A 15,437-nucleotide genomic window follows, 5' to 3' on the forward strand; every position below is an offset into this window, starting at 1 on the left:
CGCTTCGGAATAGATTACCGCGCTGATTAATGCCACCAGGGAGGGGGTGGGGGTGGGTGCGGGGGATCGATGCTTGCACCGTGTCGCTGTGTATGTGGGTGTGTGTGTGTGGCGAAGGAAGGAGAGGGTTTGCTGGTGGTGTTCTGGGTTCTGGACAGCGCCAGGGTGCGCTGTACTGGTAGCGAGATCGTGCCGATCGTGCGTCACATTCCAGTTGCTGCAACGGTTGCTGTAGGGTTTCGGAAAGGCTCTAGGGGAGGGGAGGGGGGGGGGAAGAGGAAAGGATGGTGGCCACCTTTGGCGCGATACGTGACAAGGAACCGAATGGCGACCGATTGCAAAACATCTTCCGTGTCGGAATGGATTAGCTATTTGCTAGAGGATGAGCATTTAGCAACAACTCTCTTGGTCACAGCGGATCAACGAATTTGGCAAATGGGATAAGCTGAAAGTAATTCGTTTTTTACTCCCCATCCCACATTCTTGTCCGTGTTCAATAGAAGTAAAATGCACTCGAAACTGGTTTGGGAAGTGATTGAGCCAAACCTGCCACGAACAAGTTTAATACGCTCTAACGCTTCAGGATTGTGTTGTCTAGCCTCTCGAGGAATATTCCATCATTATTCATTACATAAGTCGTGCAATTGATGGCAATTTAATAAGAAAATGTATTGTAATAAACAGGAGCTCATGAACATGCAGCTTCCATTAACAAATTAAATATACACGGCTTTCTTCAATTGTTGTTACTTTAATTAATTCGGCTAATTCACTCACATTTGATTTTAAGATTACACGCCTCGTGACAATCAGTGTAAGCCGGCATTATTGCTGCATCGTTGTACTTAACCCTTTGGCACAGTGGTTGTTTATAATACCCAATACTGCTGCTAATTAGCATAACCAAGCGTCGACGATGGCGGGCGAGCAAAGTTCAGGCAGCTTGTGCGATAGTTTGGTACGAGACAAGCTACTTTACCTTTAGGCATATTGTTAGAGCTTTAAAAATAACCTCTTTTTTACATCAAAATCCTCCGAAAAAAAAAACAACAACACCAAAATTCAATAATGCTTTAATGATTGAGATCAGGAGTAAATAAACAACAGCAACAAATACAGACAGCGAATGCAAATTTGAAATCGAAAGCCATTAACCGGTATGGCGGACCATCTTCAACCTGTTCTCCTGCTGCTTCCCACCCGAGAACGACATTCGAAACCCGGGTGCTGTGAAGTGTTTATCTGCCCGGCGTGGAGTTTGGTTGTTTTGAATTTGGCCGTTATTGACGTCATGGTTGTTGTTTTTTTTTTCGTCCTTCTTCTGCTCTCGGTTCTGCTTGCTCTGCTTAGAACTTTGTTCGTTCGTTCGTTCCGGTTAAATACATGCTCGGAAGCAGATACGGTGTGAATCTTATTCGGAAGAGTGTGTTTGAACGATTGGAAGGATGCGCAAAAACCACAACCCCTTTGACCTTCACGGTCGATTGGTTCGGTGGATCCGGAGATCCACGAGCGGTCAACCTCGCACGGGTCGAGTCGTGATGAAAGTCACCGCAAGCATTAATCACCATTAGGCCCGTTGGCCGCTCCGCTCCGGGCACGATTAGGCAAATAGGAGGGTGTTTAGGGTGTTGGTTGGCGGGAATCCAGTTGAAACTTGTTTCAACAATATTTTCGAGAAACCGCCGGCGTCGGTGTTTGAATGTGAAGTGTTCATTGAATATGTATGCAGCCAATCGGGCTGGATGCGCTCTGATTGATTTCCTCACACAGCTCATTTGGTGATGATGAAATGATGAAGCGGTCGCGAAAGCTATGAGCCTCATAAATCGCCCAGAAGTAAGTGAGTCAAATTGATAATGTTGACATTAAGTTCGAAATTACATAAACAGCACGGAAGCATAAGGCAGGAAGTGTGGACAAATGTACAGAATACAATCACTACGTGCGGGCTTTTGCACCCTCCCCTCTAGCATAACGGGGGGGGGGGGGGGGACGATTTTCAATTGAATTAAATTGTATCGTAATCGCTATATTCCTTCTTCAAGCGGGTCGATGTTATAAGCGCCTTTACGGAAGCAAAATCACACGACCCAACACATGACATGACCTTACTTTATATAATCCTACCGCTAATAGCCATGTTACGGGCAAGCACGAGCAGCAACCCGGGCATAAAGTGAATCAATATTATTGACGGCAGTAAAATCTCAAGCTCAGTGAACAATTGCTACCGCGCAGGGGCAAAAAAGTCACAAAAACACACACACACACGCGCGCGGCGCAGTGCAGCTGTTACTCTCAGTCAACTCGACACCATTCAGCGTCGAAGCTTTCAATTTATTCACTCGATTTTTTTTATTACAACAAATACAATAAATATTAGCACGAAGGGGGAAGCGTTTTGTTTTGTTCCGCAATCGCCGTCGCTAGTCCAACCACTGCTCCACCGGAATGCGATCGAACAGCTGCTGCAGGAAGGATTGCAAATGCTCGGTCAGCTTCGTGCGCAGCTGGGGCTTCATCTCCTTCAGCAGCTCCTGGGCGTTCGTGTTGATGAACAGATTCATGGCGGCATCTAGCATGGGGAACGGAAAAGCAAACGGAAACCGGAATGATTTCAATGCAATGGCGGCAAGTGACGAACCCTTGGCACACTCACGAATAATGGCGTTCTGGTTGGCGATGTTTTCCACGCCCATTTTGATCTCCTTCACGCTAAAGTCCATCTTGGTCTGGTCGACCGTTAGGTAGGTCATGCCATCGTCTCCCTGGTACGGGGTCGCCTTGAAGTAAGTTTTTGCCTTAACGCCCTCTGCAAAAAAAAAAGGGAGCGTCCCTCCCAATCGATCAGTAAGCGGCACTAAAAAACGGTTCCTCTCCTACCCACCATACTCTCCCCAGTACTCGCCGGCACCGGACGCCTGCAGCAGCAGCAGCACACCGGACGATTGGTACTGGGCCGTGGCTTTGATTTTCGGGATCTCGATCGTCATCTGGAACTGCATCGAGTCGATGTCGGAGCGCACGTTCACGATCGACAGGTTGCTTACGCCGTACGCCTCGATGTTGCGGAAGCTGGCCCGATACCCATCGGGACCGCTGCCGAGCGCAATGCTGATCTCATCCACCACGACCGGTTCCACCTGAATGAAAACGGTAAAGGGCGGCAAGGGTTTTGCAAATAGTAAGTAAGGTTTGGTGCAAAGTTCAAGAGGGAGTTTGAAGAAGAAACGTTCCCTGCTCGGTTGACCCACTAACGACAGCCCACCCCAGTGACCCAGTGCAGGTAGGGAATTTAGGCAATCAGAACGTTTCATTATGCATTCGAATCATGCGCGTTTGTTGGAGGCGGAGAAGCTTTAAAGAGTGGCACGAAATGAATGTCATGAAAAGCGTCAGCGCCATACTTTTGTTCCCTGCATGCGTGAGTGAAGTGAGTTGTTAAGGCGCCTTTCGGCGGCTAGGCTCTAACGGGTAAATTAATTACTTTTCAATAAATCACGACCCCATTACCGCTCTTCTAGAGTACAATAGATTCATTAAAGAGAGCTCCGACTTCCTATCCACTGCATGCCAATGGAAAGATTTATAATATCCCCAGGCTCACCGCCGGCAATGTAAATGAATCAATTAGAGTGAATAATCTTCCACAAGCTCACACGTCACTTTGTGGCTGGAATGACATGATTGATTTCATTAGGATGACCTAACGCTGACGGCTCACTAAACGTGCTGGCGTTGTTTGCACTCCTTCTTCCCAGCTGCTCTATGATTATCGTATAACGTTCTCACAATTAAGTCTGCTATTAATCCGTGCCCTCGGTAGCACTGGGCTTGATTTGTGTGAAATTTGATTTAACATTAATTGATCACTTTTGTGTTGTTATAGGTATGGATTAAATAACATTAAAAATGAGACTTTTCTTTATAAATTGGATGACTCTTAAGCTTATGTAAGGTCATATTTTTGCGTTCATAATTATTGCATCTGAATTAACAATCAAGCATCAAAGTCATTCCCTTTTCCTACTATTAAACAGCCACAAGAGCTGTACAGTTAAGCATTCCTAGTTTATTCATGCACTCTTTTCCGGCCTTTCCGGCTTCTTTTCCCCCTCTCTCGCTCTCTCTGTACCTGCCCAAAATCAAAGCCAATACTTACATCAACAATACCGATCTCCGGAATTCCTCGCCGTATGAAGCTGGCCAGCTTGTTCGCGGCGTACCGCAGGCAGTCGTTCACGTCGGCCGCATCCCGTTCACAGCGGTGCATATAGTACGCTAAAAAAAGACAAAAGAAATTCAACGTTCAGCTGTTAAACTTTATCAAAAGGATGATTACGCGGGCAAAAAATAAAAACGGTCCCCCGGTTTTGTTTTCGCTTAAAAAAGCCGTCCCGACCCCCGGTGGTGCAAAGAAAAGCGCAAATGAAAGTTAAGCAATTGGCGAATTGGCGTGGCGAATAATAAAAATGAAACAGAGGGTGGAAAAGAAAATAATAATAAACGCCAAAAGCCACTGCTTTTGTGGTTCCCCGGTGATGGGAGGATTTGATTTCATAATCTCGCGCACTCGCTTGAACACTTGAACACGCCGAATACGAGTGCGAAGGAAACGCTGTCTCGAGTGATGGCGAGACAGCAAACAGCAAACAACCGGGTACGTAGGGAATGGGAACATAATGGGCCAGCTCGATGGGCTCGAGATGATTATCCCCGCACTTACGTATGTCTTGGGAGAGCGCTGCCCGCAGGAAGATGGTCAGCATCAGCGTCAAAGTCAATGAACGCGCCGGGGTTACGATGGTCGCCATCGTTCGTCGCCGTGTGTGTGTGCGCGTTGGTCGCGAAAGCGGGAGACAAGTGATGAGAATAAAAGCTGGCCAGTTCTTGGCGTTCGCGCGTTGACGACCTGCTTTTGTACCGGTTGCTGGGTTTGGGGCGATGGGTGACGGGTTTCGCTCCGCTATGCCGGTACCGTTGGACGTGGTTTTGCGAGCCCGCTGATGACGCACGCTGGATAATAGACTATGAAAAAAAAGGAAGCCACGCGTTGAAAAAATGGACTTTAGAAGGATAGTTTTATAACAGCAATGGTGCAGTTTTGAGTCAGTAAAACCCTTTGCTTTCGGTTGCCAGCACGAAACAGCGAATCACACGATTGGAAAGTGGCATGTAGTGCTTGTAGTGTAGCACGTTCGTGCGCTGGACAATCGGTTCATTTCACTTCCGGTAGTTGACAATCAATTTCTCCACTAGTATGCTAATTTTGGGTGGTGCCCTTTTGCTTGCAGGAAAGGGCATGGCTTAAGTTCGGCCACAAAAACATTGCCCGCATTGAACTATCCTTCACCGCTCAACACACTATTTAAACTCTCTCACAACGTGCTCCCCTTGACTAGCAAAGCAGACAAAACAAACCACAGAACCGCATTTGGGTGATTGGTTTGAAATTGTCACATTACTCACTGCGTGCACTTACCTGCTTGGATACGGAACTCGGATTTACGGCTGGAACAATGGTACGATGTTCCCGATACTGTGGTTCACTCGCGAATGTTTTGCGGTGTGCGGTGAAATGTTTGTTTTATCCACTTTCTCCGCACAGGAGCGCGAGAGAGAGAGATACACACGCTGAAGAGCTTTTCTTCAGCTGTGCGAAGATGCGTGTGAGGAGAAGCAATCACTATGGGATTGTTTTGGTTGGACGGAATGAGGTTTCGGGAAGAGTATATTTTTTGTTTGTATTTTGATACAATCTAGCAGATAGCTGGTAAGCAACATTGTGGATGTAAAAAAATGAGTTTATGATTGTTATGTTTGTACAAAAACTTACCCAATTGCAGTTTAAACTGTCTCCAATTTAACGATCGCCGCGAAAAGCTCCTCATTGCTAAATACGCCTAAAGATATGCAATGATACGGAGTATGCTTTTCCATTTCGATGCATACTTTGTCAACAGCTCGTTAGGCGCGTTTAGCAAGGCAGGTTCTTTGAAGAGGTTTGTCCACTGAATGTCTCGTTGTGATCGCGCTCCACTTCTGCACTGCGCTACTCTATGCTCAAATATCGCATTGGGGATTGCATAATCTCCCGAAATGGGTTGTATAATCCCTTACAGGGGGACATTTAAACATACCAAGACTATTTTTACATTTTTTTTACAATGGTGGTCGTCTGGGGTCCAGCATGTATAACAGTTGGTAGGGTACGGCCCGTTATTCGCGAGTGGGGTCCCGTGAGCCACGAATTCTGAGCACCCCCATGTTTAAAACAAAATTAAAATTCGTGTAAAGACTGTTCTGGCCTGGGCCGGTCTGGTGGTACAGTCGTCAACTCGAACGACTTAACAACATGCTCGTCATGGGTTCAAGTCCCGAATAGACCGTGCCCCCATACGTAGGACTATGACTATCCCGCTATGGTAATAATAAGTCACAGAAAGCCAAGCATCACTTCTCACTGTGGGCACTTGGCAGGCCTTGACCGACAGCGGTTGTTGTGCCAAAGAAGAAAGAAAGAAGAAGGAAGACTGTTCTATTTCCCGGGTCGGGAGTCATTACTACTCCGTCCCCTGCTCTCAACTCTTTATACCCCTTAAAGCCCCGACACTCCAAACCCGTTACAGGGGCCCCGTATACCTTACCGCCAAAGGCCTCGGAGGGGTTACATCCGTCCCAGCATGCATAGACAATGTTCTCGATTAGGTAAATATTACTTTTTGACCCACAGACTGTTCAGATATTATTCAGGTTAGAATCGTACTGTAAGTAGTTCATTAATTTATTTAAAAAAAAAGTAAAATTCTCAAACACAGTATAGCTCTTAGTAGTTTAGTTTTGTTTGTTTATTACATCAAGCATAAGAAGAGTTTTCCACGTTCACAACATTATAAACTTGTTTTGTAGCGAGTGTGCTTTAGGCTCGCCTTTGGAGCTGAAATTTCTCATGAAGCTTCTCTAATTGATTATGTTTGTTGTTGTTGCTTTTTGTCGTTTGTACTGCAAGGGATGTTTCCTTAACCATCAAAGTTTAACCACCCGATAACCGTAGAATGCATCACATTGAACGTTTGCTTGTCTCTCTAAACAACAACGCAGCAATGCGTCCTACTTTCTTGTTACACAACGATATTGTGCAAAAGCAATGAAAATGCTAACAAGCTTAAGCACGACACGAACAACTGTCGTACGGTTCTGGTCTGGTCTGGGAGCTTAATTCTATAACAAACAGTATCACATAGTGCCCGTCCCGAAACAAAAGTTTGCGCGCGCGCCTTACGCCCGTTGCGCATTAGTCTACGATGAAGAAGTGAATGGGAACGTTGTCCAGCAGCTGGTTAGCGATGCCGGTGAATTCGGACGACAGCTTCTTCTGCAGCTGCGGCTGCAGGGCACGCAGGACCTCGTGGCCGTTTTCCTTCAGGAACAGGTTCGTCGCTTCGGCTGTGGGAGTACGGTGAAAGAGTGGCCGAGATTGTAGATTGTAGCATTGGTAGTTCAGGGCTTTACAGCGCTACTTACTCAGAATGCGATTGTTGTTGAAGATCTTCGAAACGCTGAGGCGTGGCTTCTTGATCGACAGGTTCAGGTCGAGCTTTTCGACGCGCAGATGCATGCCGGTCGGTTTCTCGTTCGTCGATACGAGTCCCTTAACGTCGGCGGTAACACCATCGAACACGGCATCGAAGTCACCGGATCCGCTGGCGGGGATGATGATCAGTACACCGCTGCTGGTGTACTTGGCGTGAATCGTTAGCCGGGGAATGGTCAGCCGGGTCTCGAATGGTTTGCTGCCGTCAGCCAATCTGTTCCAATGCAAGCAGAAAGAGAGAGAGTGAGGGAGAGAGAGAGAGAGAGAGAGAGAGAGAGAGAAAGGGAAAGGGAAAGAACGATAGTGAAATCTACGATCAACAAAAAACCACCCCAACAAAAAAGGATGTGGAGCACGTGTGCCACCTACTTGATCGACCGGACGGTAAAATTGCTAGCGCCAAACACTTCCATGTTTTTCAGGTTGATCCGATATCCTTGAGGTCCTCCGGTGAGCTGCAGCGACAGCTGATCCATCACGAACGGCTCGACCGAGGGTAGCTGGAGTGTTAAATAAGAGAGAGAGAGAGAGAGAGAGAAAGAGAGAGAAACACGATCACATTAGTCATTAGATACGCCGGCTGTCTGGTGACAGGTCGAAGGAAGTTTGAAAGCCGCACAAACGAACCCCGTTTTCCCCGTCAGTGGCAGGCTGTCAGTGCCAACGGCAACATTACTTTTAATAGCCGCTCAATACAATGTTCGCTTTGCTAAGGGACACCAACCGGATGCAGACCAGGGGGGACAGACGGCGATTGACAAAACAATAAGGAAAACATAAAGCGTGCACGGTATTGCGGGTTTAATGTTACGCACTCAACCCACACTCCCCCCGAAAAGGGAACCTTGCCTTCCGATCGTAACCCCGTTAATAATCCCCGTGGTCAGTGCTTGATGCACTTAGGCGCGCACATGAACCCTGTCGCTTCAAAGGTTCAATGGTTGCTTTACGGTGCTTTGGGGGTAAACAAGCGCACCGCTCAAGGCGAAACCGTTGTAAACCGTTTAATTGTTTTGTTTACATTACAAATAAAGGGAGTGTTTGTTTTGAGCGGTGTGTTTGGTACGGTGTAGAACGGAGACAATTCTGTGTGTGTGTGTTTGTGTAATCATAAACAATGTGCTTTTATTAAATCCAGTCTAATCCACCTCGCTTATCAAGCAAGAGACAATCGTAAACAAATTCATTGTGCTTCTACTATTTTATAATATTTTGCTCCTACCGCCATAAACCAAAACTCTGCACGTCTCGATCGCGGCACGAAGTTTCAACAGTTACCGACCGGCTTCTTCCGTCACGGAAGATGGCTGCTGGTGAGACAGCGGAGGCAAGGCAGTCTTCGATATCGTCTGGTTGGCCCTCATTCAACAAACAACTCGATTGAATCGTCGTCTTCTTCTTCATTTTCTTATTATTTTAAATTGGCACCTTTGGCTAGACCGGCCTAGACGCCATTGACACTGAACTTCACCTTGTGGTCTTCACCGCACGAAGGTTGTCCATGAGTGAGCGAGTTTCGAGTGTTTTGGTCTGTTTTTTTTGTTCGTCTTCTGTCCACCCCGTTCGAGAGGGAGGTGCTACTTTTTTGTTCGTGTTTGGTTAATATTTACTTTTTGGAGCTGTTTGGGAATTGCATAATGTGTGCGCTATGTGCGTCACCATCGACATTCGCCGGTGTAGGGCCGCGAAACTCAAGTCCAATTTCGGCTTGAAAGCGGGTCAAAACACAACCCAAAACATGGTTACAGTGAAAGTGAAATGTGAGAAATGTGTTTGTTTTGTCTTGTTTTTTTTGGTTGCCATGCTTTTGTCTGCTGTTGCAGGGAATGCGGTTCAATCAGGTTCAATATACCCGAACAGGTTGGTAAATTAAACAAAGAAAAATAGAGTTACGTTCTGTGTCCGCTTAGCTGTAGCCGTACGTATGCAGCCCGCCGTGTGACAGGCTGACCTTACGGGCAGGCCGGTCCCAAAAACCGGTACATGCCGGTTTGATGCCGAAGTTTGCCGAAGGCCATCCGAAGGCTTACCTTTATCTCGGGGATGCCGCTGGACAGATAGGGGCGCAGATGCTGCAGCGCTTCCTTCAGGCAGTCGGTCAGGCCGGGATCGGAACGGCGACACTGTTTGATGTACGGCGCTGGGGAGGGGGAAAGACGGTACGGAACGCGTTAGAATGGTTGGGTCGTGACTAAAACTACAAACAAAATGCATATTGATGAGCGTCAGATTGTGTTTAAATCGGAACTGAATCAAAGCTGCCAGTTCCTGTTTTGAGGTGGAAATCAGTAGCTTCACATCGAATGGCATTGAGTTGTGGTAGTAGCTGACATTTACCGAGCCCCAGCAATCGACTACGTTCATTCTCCCGCACAAAAAAAACCGATAGGGTTGACCGATAAATAGTGTCGTCCACTTCCTGATGCTTCCAGTTGCCTTTCACTAGATCCAGTGTCCTTAGGTACGTCCAGACCGCGCCTTGCTTTTCTGCATGCAAGCAATGGTTAGGCCCAGGTAATGCAGACATTGCACCGAACTCCATTTGCTGGACACAGATGTACGTACCAACAGATGTACGTGTGTACAATCCAAGGTCTTGGGTGTCAAAAGTTTAACGACACCAAACGCACAGCACTTTGCTGGTTGCAGACATACCACCGACGTGGACCGACCAAAACCATTTTTCCCTACCCTATTTGCGACCGCAAACCGCAAAGTGTCGCGTACCCGCGTGGATAGGAAACCGGTTCGCTGTCGAAAGAAAGCACAGCGGGGAGGGGAGAGTGAGATGTAAAATTTAGGCAAGAGAGACACTTTTATGAACGATTTGCACGCAGAGTAGAGTTGAAGTGGCCGCTTGCGCACCGTTTCTAAGTGTCCTAAGATGGGCAATCCCACCAAACCATCAATTGCGGGACGAGATACTGGACGAGCGCGCGTGTGTGGTGGACTTGTCTCTCTTTATCTCTTCCCACACCAACCCCGTGACAGCTTTGTGAAGGTCACGCTTTTCGTGAAGTTGGTAGAGCGTCCGAAAAACTAAGCACCAGGCCGGTTGCGGTTGCCCAACCTGCCCATTAAGCTGATGCACATGGCGCGTGCGTCACCATGAAGATCGGTTTCATGGACCGCTCCAAGGACTCGGCCCGGGACTGTTTAGCGAGTAAATACCATTTAGTTAGAGGAACGGCTCGCGTCCACACACACACACACACACACACACACACACACACATACACTCACTGTTGCCTCCCGCCCCCGGTAATGAACGGTTCGAATGGTTCGGTGTTGGGGGCGAGGGTAGTGCGGGAGCTAGTGAAGCCACACGGTACGACGACCGGTAAGGGCCGATATCTGTGACATGTGATCGTACGCAGTGGGTACAAGAGTGAGGGACTGACAGGGAGTGGCTATTAAACTGCTGCGCTGTTGTCCACCATCTAATTTACGTTCTTTGTTTGTTTGAGATTGTTTGGTGGAAAATGAGGGCTTTGTGTTACTGGGGAACAGGGATGTAAACAGAGGCACATAAACATACACCCACAGCCCACACGCCCCATGGCAGGGCAAGGCAGTGGGATCGGGCGAACCAAATTAAGCTCGCCAACACTTCCTCACTTTCACTCGCAAACTGCCCGGACATTTTTCACACCCCGAGCGGCCCTTTTTGCCCTCCAACATCGTCAACCCCCACATTGTGGGTTGCATAACATGTGGTCACTACTGCCACGCTGCAAAAAAAAACATTGCACTCCGTGCGAGTGTTTGCATTACATGCGAAAGACACACACTGCTGGTGCCACTGCGGTGGGCCGGTTTTTGTTTGTCTCCCCCGCCGCTCTCCACCCAACCCAAACGCTCTAGGTGCTCTAGGTGTGGAATGGTCCGTTTTTTGCAAACGGTGGCATTCCGTGGGTTTCCCACACACCGACCGAGGAACTGCGCTTTGCAACCGATTAACCCCCTCACACGTGCCGCTGAACGATCGGTAATTTTGTCGATTATAAAATGCAATAAAATGGAGATGAAGGCTCACCGGGCACCCCGTCGTAATGAGGTTCCGGGTTTGCAGGTGCGCTGTACTTCCCAGAATGTTAGTCGAGGCACCTCCGGATGCACACACCCTGGATGCGATTCTAGAAAAGTCAACGTCTGGATTCTCGATTCGATTAGCATCGCCTCAATTCACACATTCTATTCGCTTGAGAAACGGAAAAAGCGGAAAACTACGGCTGCGCACAGCCCCCTTTCTGCGTAGAACAATAATGGGAAATTGCTCATCGCGTCTGCGTTACGCAATCGGCGATCGTAGCTGCATATCGAAAAAGATATTGTATCATCAAGAGAATCCCCTGCACGTTGAGAATCATCCAGCAGGGAGGTTGTGTTTTTTTTCTGTTTGTTTGCACGCTGTTTGCGCACGCAGGAACCTTCAGTAAAGACACCCGGTTCGGATCGGGCCACACTAATAAGAGCTGACCCTGAAGAAGGAGGCATTGGAGGTTCGGTCATGGGCGGGTGCACATCTTTGCGGTGGCTTCACAAACTCGATGCCTCGACATTGACCCACTGACACCTCTCCGATGTGCGCAGGCGCATGCATCGGCTGGCGGCGAAATGATAAATTAAGTTCGGCTCGGTCTATAGCGGGCCCAGTGAGCATTCCATTCCACCTACCTTGCCGCCCCACTCGCCCAAGGATGGATGCTTTGCTAAAGGCTCATAAGAAGGCTCCTGGCTGCTGCTGCTGTTAGTGACGCCGACCGATGTCGTGTTTAATGACATCTTACGGGTGTTGAATGTAGCGCGAGCATGCCACCGAGTATGGAATGTCTTTTCCCGTGTGTTTTTTTGTTTTGTTTTTGGTTTCAAACACGAAGACATTTGTTATGTCGCTAATAGTGCGCGCTGGAGTGATGTCAATGCCAATGAGAAGCGTTTGCTTTAGATCTCAGGGTACACAAACCCATCAAAGATCCGTTAGCGACGGTTAACTCGTTGACGAGCTTTAAATGGCGCTCAAGCCGAGTTTGACATTCCGAACAGTTAATGGTCAGATTGGGTTTGTTTTTGTTCGGTTGCAGGCAATTCCTCCCAAAAAACAAAATCCAAGAACATCGACCCGTTCCTGCTACTAATTAGTATACAGTACGGCATGCTGCTCTCCTCTTGAGCAAATGATTCATCAATCATCACCTTCGATCGTTTACGGTGGCGGAATATTAAGCAGCGTGTGTGTTTGGTGCTTCATACCTCCCAGTCTGTTTGCTGTCCCCGGTGAGTAGGGTTACACGCCACTACAAGACCCCCGCGAAAGGTTATTTCCGCTGCTCGGTAGTTTTCGCACGCCCATCTTATCGCGATCGTCAGCACGATCCACTGGAACCGATAATGAGATGTTTTACTTTTTAAAGGCAGCAAAGCACCGACAACGTGTGTGAGCTTTGCTGTAAGCTGACCTAGTGAGGTCTGTCAATGGGTAGCAGGAATGTTGGGCAGTTGGCAACTGCAACTGCATTTAGCAAACGCAAACGCCGGATGCGGTACGGTGCGTTGCGTTCGGGTCTGGCGCAATCGTAAGTAACAAGGTAGGCTGAGTTGCTCAGCTGGATATGGATGCCTGATCTTCTAAGTAGCGCTTTGAGACATCCTTAACGTCTGACTAGCCTGAATTACACACACACACACAGCTTGAAGCATCGTTACATCACTGTACCGAGAAGGTGGACACCCTTTCCACTGATCGGCTTAATGACTCACGGCACCCGGCCCGGTCCCATACAAAGCTGCTGTGTCATGTTTGGACCGCGGATTGGAGCTCCAATCACCATTTACAGTGCTCATTGAGCTGTTCTACCGGCGAGCAACTGGCGAGACTCTTCAGTTTCAACCATTGAGCAACCATCTTTATGTCGCTAATTGCACAACTCCACCCGTTCTTGCCGTAAGTGTGAACAAAAAACCAAAACACCATGAATGGAGGGTAGACATCCTCGGCCAAAACAGGCAAGGGCAAGTTCACGCACGCCGTCCCAAAACTCGCATCATAACCTCGCGACGCATACGGGCACGGGGGATTGGTCCGGATTAATGATGGGGATGAGTGATGAACGATCGGTCACGCTCGCTTCCATGCTGCGATGATACTTACGAATTTCCTGCCCAACGGCCCAGCCGGCCCAGCCCAGCAGGCAGCAAATGGTCACAAACTTCAGCATCGTGTCGTTGATGAAGGGATTAAGGGCTTCGCGTATGATACGACAATCACAAACTTAAACACGGAACACACTCACACACACGATACTACGCACAGACACGCACACACTTGGACACTGCAAAACGGAGGGGAGGAGGGTTCTAACACGCGTCCACTTGTGCACGTACGCCGGACGTTGGGAATTTAATCGAATTACGGGTGTTGACACTTCCTATTTTAACCACTTCCACTACAGCGTTACTCTCGTTTTCCCCCTTTGGGATGCACTGGAGGCTGGATACACCGCACGGTACAACGGACAGCCACCGGTGTATGGGGATCTGGGAACTGGGAGAAGACAGAAGTGCGCAAACCTGAGGCAAACCACCACAACGGACGTCCGCGATCGTCGAGTTCGCTACAACGTCTGTTGGGTTTTGCGGTGCGTAGCCGCTCTTTTAATGATTTTCGACCCCCGGCCCGGGTGCGGCATTCGCCGGACCGATCAGTTAACCCGCGGCACGGTTGAACGGTGCGGGTCGGTCAATCTCGCGCGTACCGAGGGTGGGATGCGTTTCCTCTCGCTCGGCCCGCCCGCTCTCTCTCTCTCTCTCACGCACACTCTCTACCTTTGCTCGCTTGTTGCTGTTGCCGTGGCTGAGGTACGTACAGGCTGGGCACGGGCTTGAAAAGGGCAAGCGGTAAGTGGCTGAGGTGTACTTGATTTGAAATGGTTCTTAAAAAGACGCTTGAAGCATCCAAAGCACACAGCGCGACGGCGTGCGGAGTGCGGCGTGGTGGAAAATCAGTGGAAAGAATTTTATTGCTTAATGGAAAGATGATTCCTGTCGCTAGCCGATTATTCAAATTGTTACAGTTTTTGGATAAAAAGTATGTTTTATATTTAGACACCCGTTAAAATTGTTGTTAATGTGTTTTTCAATATTTATGTTAATGTTTTTATTAAGTAAAACTGTCCTTTTTTAAAGTTTACCAAGCTAATTGTCGAATCATTTAAGTGCTTGATTTTAGTGTTTCTGTTATTGTTACTTTGTTTACTTTTATGTTTTTATACGTTTTTGCGATACTGTTTATTTTCCTTTTTTTATTTTCTACTTTACGTTTACTTTTATGTTATTACCTTACTTTACTTGATCAAATTGTTACTTTGAGGTTTTTTCTCATTTCATTATCATTTCTCTGTATTCTTTATTCTACATCTATTTGGTCTATAATGCACAAATACAAGCACAACAAGCATAACAAGTGGCCGACAACACTCCTGTCGTGCGTAAATTAGATGGACAATTATTTTAACCACCCATTCAAGCCCACTGTCCGTCCGTCCGCATCTAAAGAGCATCGAAAAACGGGAGAGGAACAACCAGCACTACAGCAACAAAACAGCTCACTTGTGAAAAGCTCATGCTTCGTCCTCAATTTTCTGCTATGCTAAGCCGGTCGTCCTTGGCAGTGGCAGTATCGGTAAACAAAGACCCTGTCGGTTGCCGGGCCAAGCTTTTTCAAGGTCGATCCTGCTAGAGGTATTCAGTGGCTGTTCAAATTTTTCAATTTCGAGAATAATTAGCAAACTCAATTGAATGTTCATTCTCTTCATTTCCGGCCGAAGAGAGGGGGGGAGTA

At 47.8% G+C, this 15,437-nt stretch overlaps 3 protein-coding genes across 3 annotated transcripts in view; all 3 read right to left on the bottom strand.

Moving 5' to 3' along the window:
• Positions 1-15,437, bottom strand: part of LOC120950146 (protein takeout-like) — a 216,006-nt gene that overhangs the window by 33,182 nt on the left and 167,387 nt on the right. The gene's annotated exons all lie outside the window — the stretch shown is intronic.
• Positions 2,296-5,031, bottom strand: LOC120951749 (protein takeout). The gene is made up of 5 exons (XM_040370633.2): positions 4,730-5,031; positions 4,166-4,284; positions 2,891-3,146; positions 2,663-2,815; positions 2,296-2,578 (listed from the first exon to the last, which is right to left on the bottom strand). The coding sequence occupies exons 1-5, from the start codon at positions 4,815-4,817 to the stop codon at positions 2,430-2,432; spliced, it is 765 nt and encodes a 254-aa protein (XP_040226567.2). The 5' UTR covers positions 4,818-5,031; the 3' UTR covers positions 2,296-2,429.
• LOC125906574 (uncharacterized) lies at positions 6,828-14,237 on the bottom strand. Its single transcript, XM_049606063.1, has 5 exons — positions 13,749-14,237; positions 9,628-9,737; positions 7,967-8,097; positions 7,528-7,811; positions 6,828-7,449 (listed from the first exon to the last, which is right to left on the bottom strand). Exons 1-5 carry the CDS (start codon positions 13,813-13,815, stop codon positions 7,298-7,300), a joined length of 744 nt encoding a protein of 247 aa, XP_049462020.1. The 5' UTR covers positions 13,816-14,237; the 3' UTR covers positions 6,828-7,297.

The sequence above is a fragment of the Anopheles coluzzii genome, chromosome 2, assembly GCF_943734685.1.
Source record: "Anopheles coluzzii chromosome 2, AcolN3, whole genome shotgun sequence".
NCBI classification, from domain to species: Eukaryota; Metazoa; Arthropoda; class Insecta; order Diptera; family Culicidae; genus Anopheles; species Anopheles coluzzii.

Excerpts from the sequence above, each read along its gene's own strand:
- LOC120951749 (XM_040370633.2), bottom strand. The coding sequence starts at position 4,817 with ATGGCGACCATCGTAACCCCGGCGCGTTCATTGACTTTGACGCTGATG. Across the intron at positions 2,816-2,890 it reads CGAGTACTGGGGAGAGTATG|AGGGCGTTAAGGCAAAAACT; the intron begins GTGGGTAGGAGA and ends TTTTTTTTGCAG. Across the intron at positions 2,579-2,662 it reads CAACCAGAACGCCATTATTC|ATGCCGCCATGAATCTGTTC; the intron begins GTGAGTGTGCCA and ends TCCCCATGCTAG.
- LOC125906574 (XM_049606063.1), bottom strand. The coding sequence starts at position 13,815 with ATGCTGAAGTTTGTGACCATTTGCTGCCTGCTGGGCTGGGCCGGCTGG. Across the intron at positions 9,738-13,748 it reads GGCCGTTGGGCAGGAAATTC|CGCCGTACATCAAACAGTGT; the intron begins GTAAGTATCATC and ends CCCCCTCCCCAG. Across the intron at positions 8,098-9,627 it reads GCGGCATCCCCGAGATAAAG|CTACCCTCGGTCGAGCCGTT; the intron begins GTAAGCCTTCGG and ends TTAACACTCCAG.